Source organism: Clinocottus analis, unplaced genomic scaffold, assembly GCF_023055335.1.
Source record: "Clinocottus analis isolate CAN_PGR_092001 unplaced genomic scaffold, fCliAna1.0.p SCAF_9, whole genome shotgun sequence".
NCBI classification, from domain to species: Eukaryota; Metazoa; Chordata; class Actinopteri; order Perciformes; family Cottidae; genus Clinocottus; species Clinocottus analis.
In genome coordinates this window covers 14,683,132-14,692,868 of record NW_027176251.1, presented here as the reverse complement: position 1 = coordinate 14,692,868, position 9,737 = coordinate 14,683,132, and the positions used below count along the sequence as shown (strand labels likewise).

At 44.3% G+C, this 9,737-nt stretch overlaps 1 protein-coding gene across 3 annotated transcripts; it reads right to left on the bottom strand.

The window, feature by feature from the left end:
• Nucleotides 1–244: 244 nt before the first annotated feature.
• Nucleotides 245–9,444, bottom strand: LOC137781399 (B-cell receptor CD22-like). Of its 3 annotated transcripts, none has more exons than XM_068570134.1 (19): nt 9,350–9,444; nt 9,184–9,249; nt 8,288–8,386; nt 7,984–8,095; nt 7,753–7,898; nt 7,554–7,674; nt 7,328–7,464; nt 6,873–6,995; nt 6,383–6,529; nt 5,221–5,326; nt 4,729–4,892; nt 4,213–4,362; nt 3,912–4,043; nt 2,973–3,054; nt 2,771–2,819; nt 2,420–2,506; nt 2,164–2,297; nt 1,580–1,700; nt 245–1,289 (listed from the first exon to the last, which is right to left on the bottom strand). In XM_068570134.1, the coding sequence occupies exons 1-18, from the start codon at nt 9,441–9,443 to the stop codon at nt 1,604–1,606; spliced, it is 2,046 nt and encodes a 681-aa protein (XP_068426235.1). In that variant the 5' UTR covers nt 9,444; the 3' UTR covers nt 245–1,289; nt 1,580–1,603. The 3 variants fall into 3 exon arrangements, with proteins under 3 accessions (XP_068426235.1, XP_068426236.1, XP_068426237.1); XM_068570135.1 differs by having other exon boundaries at nt 9,346–9,425; XM_068570136.1 differs by lacking the exons at nt 9,184–9,249; nt 9,350–9,444 and adding an exon at nt 8,663–8,740.
• Between the last annotated feature and the right edge of the window lie 293 nt (nt 9,445–9,737).

The following is a 9,737-nucleotide window of genomic DNA, read 5'->3' as shown; positions in this document are numbered from 1 at the left end:
CCATTACCATTTTCCATCCGTCCACCAGATGTCCTCATACTTCCCAAACGGGTCCCAATCACCTGCCTGCCACACCCATCTACACACCTGTTGCCACTTCCCTAATCAGCTCGGCCCGGGCCTTCCCCGCTCACCTGTGGCTCATTACCTCGTCAGCTGCACGCCACAACACACGTCTCACTATTGCTAGTATAAAAAACAGCAGAGGAAAGGCAAAAGATGGAGATGGCGATAGAGTTCCAGTTCTTTTATTTATTTAAGATGCAATTTAGTAATGTGGTGTGGATTGAGTACAGAATAAAAAGAGTGTGCATGCTGATGTTCTTGATAAAATATCTTTTGTTGCCATCATATGTTCTGTTGTTGTTTGCAACGCTTGCTATACAATCAAACCAGGCTCATAATCAGAACTCCATGTCTCATTTGACATCTTACAGCATACCAAAACGGACAACTTTTACTGAAATGAAAAGCTTTTGAGTGCACAAAAGTGTGGTTGATTTGAATGTCTGTATGATGCCAAGAGACTGAAACACTCTTTGCTTTGTGAGAGAAAAAACTAAATCAGATTTTCAATCAAATGAAATATAAGTAATGTAATTATACTGCTGGCTATACCCACTCATTCTCAACCCTTTTACTTATTCAGTCTCGCTGTTCATTGATAGTGATCTGCAAAGATTGCAACATACATTCAATCTCCAAAATGTGATCGTTGTATTTTTATTCAGTGTAACAAACCATAGCATGTCATTTTTGCATTATTGCTGGCTTTGCTTACCCTACATAAGAATGGAGAGACTGATTTAATGGAAGCAAGCAAAATTAACTGATTAAATGTTGCAGCATCAGCAACAAAATAAACGTTTTTAACAATTTAGCACATTGTTGTGTGTCAAATATTGCAAATTCTTTCTAGATAGCATCATTTGTATTGAAGACAATCATTTTTTTTATTACAAATGTTATCACTTTTCATGATGAGAGGATGCAAATGATGCTGTTGCATCTACTCACACTGTGTATTTCAGTGTCAGCTATCAACTAGAGAGCAGCAGTAGATTTAGCCTGCACTGTGGATATGGATGCAAGCAAGATGGCCAACACGGTGTTATTTCAGGCAGCACACAGTTGTACGATGCATGGAATAAAAAAAAAGAGGGAAAGACATGCAACACAGTTTAGTCGCCACATGTTGTCCTTGTGTTCGGGTGGAGAATCCATAACGACGTGTCCGACCCAGAGCAGCATGAGGCATCGTCAGAGTTCACTAGGAGCCGCTTCCTGTCCTACAATGTGAACGGAAGTAAAGCGATTGGTTCACATGAGCATCATTGTTGTTCAGCTGAGGAAGAAACTTGTGTTATTTTTTTGTGATATTTTTTTAATCTTATATTCAAGTGCACATTTTTCCCAAAACATTGTAAAACCTGCAGCGTCCTACAGATGTGAGTTGATCGTAGTTGTGACACATGTATGTAATCTATAAAGTGAGGACCATTTCAAGTAAAGAAAATACACAAAACTGAAAAAGAAAACTGCACCTCAGTGTACCTCTGAGGTTTGTAAAGTGCTATACCTGATTTGCCTTCTTGTCTCCGGGTCAGTGGCGAGGCTGGTGCAGTAAAGTGTAAACAACTTTGGAGGAATCCTTTTTATCACCACCTGGTGGCAGGTTGTGGACCTGCACCTGGTCCCCACTGAACCGACAGTAACAACAAACAGCAACCATGTGAGTCTATCTGGACATCTGAACTTGATTTAAAAAAAAAAAAACGAAAAAAAAACAGGTCTTCATTTTACTCCAGAACCATTAAAATGTTTTTTAATGTCCAAAACTGGGATGAGAAATTTATTGTCTTCTCATAAACGGGCGGAAGGTGTTGGATATCACAGAGGAAAGAGAGGAAAGACAGAGGGAAGCGAAAGGAGACGAGAGAGAGAGAAGGCGATGACAGGAAGATGAAGAAGAAAGCAAGACGGCCAACGTGGTTGTAAAATATAATGCGGGTCTTGAAATAGTAGATTGTTGCTGTGGTGGTCAACAGCTCAGACAGATGGTGTGAGAGAGAGAGAGAGAGAGAGAGAGAGAGAGAGAGAGAGAGAGAGGGAGAGGGAGAGAGAGGGAGAGAGGGAGAAAGAATTAAGGAAGATGGTGTGTACCTGGACAACTTGGAGTATTGGACAGTGAAGTAGTTGGTGACGGGACTGTGCCTTTCCACTTCTGTGATTGGTGGAGCATCCATCAGAGGAACAATGGCAGGGTGGGCACTGTCACTCAAGTCCTCTGGCTCCTCCTGCATGCACAAACACATGCAAACACACTCACACACACATCAAAAAGTTCATATCATTTTGTTTTATATTGTCATTCTTTGCCTTAAGTTCTCAAGTTGTGTTCTGTCATTAAGTCGCGCACCGGTATGTCGGACATCTTGCCCCTTTTCATTGGAAAGGTCTGTTGGGTTGTCTCATAGAATATTGTGTCATCTACCACTGATGGACGCTGGGGTGACACACACACACACACACACACACACACACACACACACACACACACACACGCACACACACACGCACACAGAGAGAGTAAAACAGAGAATTGTTTTTAATTAACAGAGGGAAATGACAATGGCGCGTCATTAAAACTATCCTGAGGTTTTCATTTCATAAGTACTGACTGTTTTTAAACTGTCAGCTACAAGTTAAACCCAAACTGAAGATGCTAAGTAATTGTAGGACAAGTTAAAAATAACAATAAGTACTGCACCTTGTTTGCTACTTCTCCCGACTCCGTGTCTACTCTGTGCATGTTCTTACTGTGAAGACACAGGGACAATATTATCGAACCATACACAACGGACGGAAGTAATCCAAGTAAACCAAGAAACTGGTTCTTCGTCATTTTTTACCATTCATGTGTAAGAGTACAGCAATGGGCAATGGGTAAAAAGCAGTGTACTTCCTGTCACCTGATCATTATGGCCACTGTGAGAGTGATGAGTCCAGCAGACACCCCTACTGCTGACGCCAAGGCAATGACCTTCAGACGACCTGCCAACGGGAAGAGAGTTAATCAACATGACCAGAAACAAGAAGTAAGTGCAATAGATATCAAAATAGAAGCAGAGAAAGTGAAGAATGGGGAAAGAGCTGTGCATCATCTTGCGGGCGTCTAGACTTGAGACTTGTGTTTCCAGCTCTGATTTCCAAACCCAACTCCACTTCTTCAGCTGTCTAGACTCAAATAGTAGTTTTCCACAACACCTCATCACCCCTCCTCTCTCCTCATAGTGAGAGCGCTATACATGACTCACCATGACTCATAGAAAAAACAGTCCGAAACCGTACACAATGAAGACTGCAGCCCAGAAGACCTCATGCTGCGATAGTGACAGCGAGGTTTCATCACTCATCTTTTCAAGCACAGAAACATTTCCAAACATCGCTCAGAGAAACCTACTTTTTTTCTGGGTCATTGTCGGAGATGATCAGAAACAATAGATGTGAAAACAAGACAGGAGTGATTCAGTAAGCTTATCAATGACACCTCATCTCTTCCAATACACTTCTTAAAGTGACAACGACGTTGCGCCATGACTCAGAACACACACGACCAGGATGAGCCACGAGAAGCTTTCACAGTGTGACCCCACGACACATTGAAAGTCACCACATAAAAAAAAAAATGTCATTGTGAGTCCATAGAAATCCATGCAACCGCAAACCTCATGGTGGCGCTAGAAGGAAAGTCAGTGGAGACGTCGTCTTCTGGTAAACGTGAATGAGACGACAAGGTATCAAGAACATCCACCTGACATTAACAGAGATATTTCTCCTTTGTGTTTCGCTAAAACACTGACGGACAAGCCAAAGACAAAGGAGTGTTTGAGCATGAATCACGTGTGTACCTCTGACGCGTACGGTGAGGACAGGAGAGCTGTGGGCTCCAATTCGATTGCGGGCCTCGCAGTAGTACTGTCCGCTCTCTCCAGGGCCGACCTCCGAGAAGGTGAAGACGGGACCGGACTTGCTGCCCCACGCTGCATGGAGCACAGGAAGAGAGACGATCCTCTTACTGTTTCAGATAGAGTTGCAGGGTCCAAACCAACAGAGGCAAACAGAGCGTGACACCTTACTGACGTTTGGAGTTAGGTATTGATGATTTCGTAATGTTAACCTTGAGTGGAACCACATTTTTACGATGCTAACATTGTACAGAGGCCCCGTCCAAAGCTAAGCGGTGCCACGTGAAGTTGTCCACCGCCGGGTTGGCCTGACTGCTGCAGGTCAAGGTCAAAGGTCGGCCGGCATCCACCACACTGGAGGGTCGAGCTAGAACTGACGTGTTCTTGGGAGGGTCTGGAGGGAGAAGAACAGACAGATAGATGACGGATGCAGAGGGTAAGGGAAGCTTTTTGTCTCGTAAAGGATGTTGTCCAAAGAGACAGAGGAGAGGAGGCTGGACAGATGGATATGTTGAGAGGGAGAGAAACTTTATGACTTTCAGAAATTGAGGTGTCAAGGCAAGGAGAGGAGAGATATCAGAGCATCTGACACATTCACACTGTCGCAGAGCAGCATCTCCTCAGATCAATGTTTATAATAAGAAGGATGATCTCAATCAAGAAAACTCCCAAACATGTCTCGCACACACACACACACACACACACACACACACACACACACACACACACACACACACACACACACACACACTATACTTACAAAGTATAGTGAGTGTCGCAGCAGGGGAGGTGTGGTATCCGAACCGGTTCCACGCTTTGCAGTAGTACTGACCAGCGTGGTGAGCTCGCACTGAGGGGAACGTCAGGTTCTGCAGGGTTCCTTTAGCCAGCACCTGGTCACCAAGGATACGATACCAAGCATACCTGCAAGAGGGAGGATGGAGAAGATGAGGAGGATGATGGTGATGAAGCATTTTGCAATAATAATATTTGGACCTCCCTGTCCTTTCCTTGTTTTAAAAACTTTGGATTTTACACAAGTGAGTATTTATTCTTATTGAAAAGGGTTGTGCACATATTACCCAGTGTTTTTTTTTTACAACACCTTGAAGAAAAGTGAAAGTTAAAATATGACAATGACAAATGCAAAAATTATGATCACGATGACAGAAACATAAAAAAAACACCCAAACAACAACTTCCCCATCATGTATTAATGAAGCATAAAAACCTGGATAAGTGTTCGTCATACCTGCTGGCAGGAGGGTGGGCGTGGCTGACGCAGCTCATGTTCACACAGGTGCCTTCCCTGATGTCAGCTTGAGGACTCAGCAGCACACGCGTGTTCTTCGGTGAGTCTAAACAGGCGAAGAGAAAAACAGCAGCGCCGCGTGATCGTGATCCTGTTTTTATTTGACGCCAATGGTCCCTTTAAGAGACAGCAGCTGCTCAGAGAAGAATGTGGACTGAAACGTTTTAGTTTCAGGGATGAAGGAAAATAGGAGTGAAAAATGTACTCCAACATTATTGCAGATTAAACTTCCATCCACTGACGAATCGATTGATTGATGGATCCCTTTGGCTCTACTGCATGGGAATGAGTCCAACACCCTCCCACCCCCTGCGGGACACCCTGGCAGCTGCACAGCTCCTCCAGCCACCGGCTGATTCATCCCCGGTGTGTGAAGGAGAGGGACCGCAAGTCCTTCCTTCCTGCTGCTGTCAGATTGCACAACCAACTGAGCTCGCAGTCGACCACAAAAACACTTCATAACACTTAATAACACTTCAATCACTTTGGTCACTTTAATCACTTTAACTGGTGCAATATAAATACATTTTAAATATGTTTTATTCCGTCTGTAACATTGCTATTGTGGATATTTTTCTTCTTTACTGTTTTTATTACTGTTTTTACTGTTTATTTATATTACTTGTTATTTATTTTACTATGTGTGTCTTGTGTGCACTTTACCTGTCTGCTGCTGTAATCCTGTGATTTCCCCACTGCGGGACTAATAAAGGATTAATTTATCTTATCTTATCATTCAAAAAAAGTCAAAGTATGAAACATCAACAATTTGAGTTTGTATCACTTCCTTCTGAATCAATATGATAGAAGATTTCCATTAGAGTAAAATAGCTCCTAATTAGTTTAACTCAGTTTAACCTCTGATACACACACACACACACACACACACACACACACACACACACACACACACACACACACACACACACACACACACACACACACACACACACACTCAGACCTAACATGGATTAACAAAGGTCTTTTACTCTCAAAATGTAATTCTAATCCATGTATGTATAGTTTTTACATGAGCAACAGTTTGAAATGGATCAAAGATGGCGTGCCGGTGTTTACAATGCAAACACCCTGGAAAACTTACATGTGACATTGAGTAGAAGTGGTTTGGAGCGGTCTGTTCCCAGTGCGTTGCGTGCTACACAGAAGTACTCTCCTCTGTCGGTGTATTTGAGGTGGGACAGGCGCAGCTGAGGCCTAAAACTGTCTGGGATGCTGCCAATCTCCATGTCTGGAGACAAAGGTGCAGATTAGTGCAGTAGTTCACATGGGGAGCCTGATCTTGAGACTATAAAACATTTATACATATTCATTTTACTTTTCTTTAAAGGTCCTGCAATCCCAGAGGAAAGCTGCGCTCTCCATTAGTGTCCAAGGAAGATTTGATTCTACTTTGCTACAACAAATCATTTAAGAACCTTCACTTGTCCAAGTGCAGGGCACATTTGACATGACAGCATGTGTTACTGTCATCATCCAGGTATAGCTCACATCCACGACACGGTGTACCCTCTCCTGTAATTGTATGCTGTGAATTGGTGGACACGGGCATGCGGTAACACGCTGCCCTGTACCTTTGAACCACGCGTAGCTCTCAACAGGCGGAGCTGCGTCACTACTGCAGGTAAGAGTGACCGAGCCCCCCTCTGACACCTCCCCCACGGGGAAGGCTGCTATGGAGGTGAAGCTGGGACCGTCTGGATGGGAAGAGAGTGAAAACAGGAGGGAGAGACAAGATATATGAGAAAGAAACAAGGACGAAAAGGGCAGAAAGAAAATGGGATGTGGAGTTGAGATAATACAAAATGTAAGTGCACTTTACACTTCTACACCAGTAAACCCATTTCAATAATTTAACAATCATCAAGGCCAATAGCAGCTGTTTACAGTCTCTCATAATTGATGCCACATCAGAAATTGTTAAAATCAAAGTTTCATCTGCTGGTGTTGTTGAGTTGTGTCGAAATTAAAACAATGCTCGTGTCCCACTGGTTCCAGACGGACCGCCTGAAAGCACGAGATTACTCACAGCCCAGAGCCAGCGAGAGGGCTGGTGACTGTACGTTCTGCGGTGGGATGGGTCGACAGGTGTATGCTCCGGCATGCTGCTGGTCAAAGCGGTTGATGATCATCCACTTCTCATAGGAGCCGAGGTTCAGTCCGTTCCTGTGTGCAGAGCATCGCATCCACGGTGTGTATATGTGATCCAGTCTCTGGGGCGGGGAGCAAATACAACAACGCCATGTATATCACACCTGTACAGTGCGAGGCTCCTCCCTGGAGCAGCGCATCCTCTGGCCTGGCAGCCCACAAACACAGTCTCTCCGAAGCCAAACATGTTGGCGGGCCTTGCTGGATGCACCTGGACCTGGAGGTCTGAAGTACAAATGTTACATCCACACATGCACAGAAGCTGTGGCTGGATGAGCGCAGCGTTTGTTTCTTCGAACCGACCTGTTACATCCAGAGTGATGGTGGTCGGGGAGGTCCATCTCCCCAGTGGTTGGTCCGTCTCAAACCTGAAGTGGTACTGGCCCGCATCGCTCAGCTTGACAACCCGAATCTGGACGGAGCAGCTGGAGTAGCTGCCTCCGATGTAGCTGGAAGCCACCATTTATACATTTGCGCATTGTTTCACATTTGTGAATGTTCCGCTCTTTAAAAATGTCTGCATGTCTGTCCTACCGGGTGCGTCCGCGGTACGACAGGCTGATCTCGTTGGGGTCAGTGTGGTGAGTGAACTCCCTGTGGCCTTCTGCAGACACGCGGAACCACATGACCCGCTTCACAGTGTGACCTGCGAAGTCAAAGAAAACCACAAAAATAAAATGTAAGGAGAAAGGAAAAGTAGCAACACATAATAATGGCTTTAAGGTTTTGAGCTCACCTTAGTTGGAACTTGGACACATTTAGCATGCAGTTAATTTCATGGTTTTAACAATTCACAAAAATGAACAATTGATTAGAGGTCTGTGCATGGATTTGATACCTGATGGGTAGTCATAACGGCAGGGCAGAGTGACGGTTGTTCCTGCCCACACACAGATCTCCCTCCTGGAAAATGACACGCTCCACCTGCTCTGAATACCTGTAGGGCAATTAAAAAACACAAAAAAAACCCACAAATACTACACGTTCATACACACATGCACAGTTAAAAAAGAGGCAAACTGAAATTGACACACAACGTGCACATCTAAATACTACTGCAAAGCTTAACGGGGCAGATGGATGAAGAGCTGCTCGTGTTTTTTATGAAGGACCAGTTCACGGTCCCAAACATATGAGCATGTACTGGCTGTCACATCCACAAAATCACGCTTGCCATATGAAATAGGCAACCAAAGGTTGAGGGAATACACACTTGAATACTGAAAGAGGTGTAAATTTCAACGACCCGCCAGTAGAAGTTTTCCTTCAATGTGGCTCCTCAGAGAGAGACTTGTCAAACCGCAGCTCTGATCCGCTCAGAGAGTGACACATACAATTTGAAGCAGAGGAAATGAGCATTGATGTGCAGCGGTGGTGTCATCCTGTGCTGCTAACTGCCGGCCTGGCTGACTACCTTGCACAAAAGGCAATCAATACTTATAAATAACTTGAGCGTAAAGGCAAGGGCACCTGGCTGCAGGACCTTATGTGCATGATGGATCCCATAAGTCAGTCACTCATTTCTCAACTGTTGTCACTTGTTTTAAAGCATGTGTGACATATTAAAGATTTATCTGGACTACAATTCAAATATCTGTTTATTATGAAGCGTGGCATTTCACCTCTCATTCTGTTAAATTATAGGAATATACTCATTAAAACAGTGTTGAGTTTGACACCTCGTGCTGAACAGAAGAGTTGTTTCTCATGTATTTTTTGGTGTTTTGCTCTTACCTGGTAAAGCTGTAAGGATGGTGCCCAGAACTAACGCACCTGCCAACATCTCCGCTGACACGAGCTCTGTAATGTCACCGGAGAAGGAGAAAAGCACAGGGAGGTGAGCAAAACATTTAGCAGGAAAAACACCATCCAGCTGATTAAATGCGAAACACTAACCCACTTAAAGTATCCTCAGTCAGGCAGAAGAGGGTTTGAGCGATGCGTACGACTCCAACGGTGATGGAGTTGAGCTCTTCGAGCGGAGAGAGTTGCATGGTGATCAGAAGCGAGTGATCGGAGATGGGAGGAGGAGGGGAAGGGGCAGAAGGAGGAGGATGAGGAAGAGGAAGTAGCCTCAACTACCTTTCTATGTTCCACCTTTTAAACTTGTCACTTGTCTGGTTTTCTTCCCACTTCTCCCTCTGAAACAGTCTCTAAAGGTCACTGGTTTCCTACTTTGTGTTATTGTGAAAGTGTGACATCCTGGTGACCACGCCACTTTCACAATTGTCTCTTTTCACTGAATGTCTTGACCGAACCATTTAGTAGCTGGACTTTGTTGAGTTTAC

Coding starts and splice junctions, on each gene's coding strand:
- LOC137781399 (XM_068570134.1), bottom strand. CDS start 9,443: ATGCAACTCTCTCCGCTCGAAGAGCTCAACTCCATCACCGTTGGAGTC. Junction 4,363..4,728: donor TGCGACACTCACTATACTTT/GTAAGTATAGTG, acceptor TTCTCCCTCCAG/ACCCTCCCAAGAACACGTCA. Junction 4,044..4,212: donor GGACGGGGCCTCTGTACAAT/GTTAGCATCGTA, acceptor TGCTCCATGCAG/CGTGGGGCAGCAAGTCCGGT.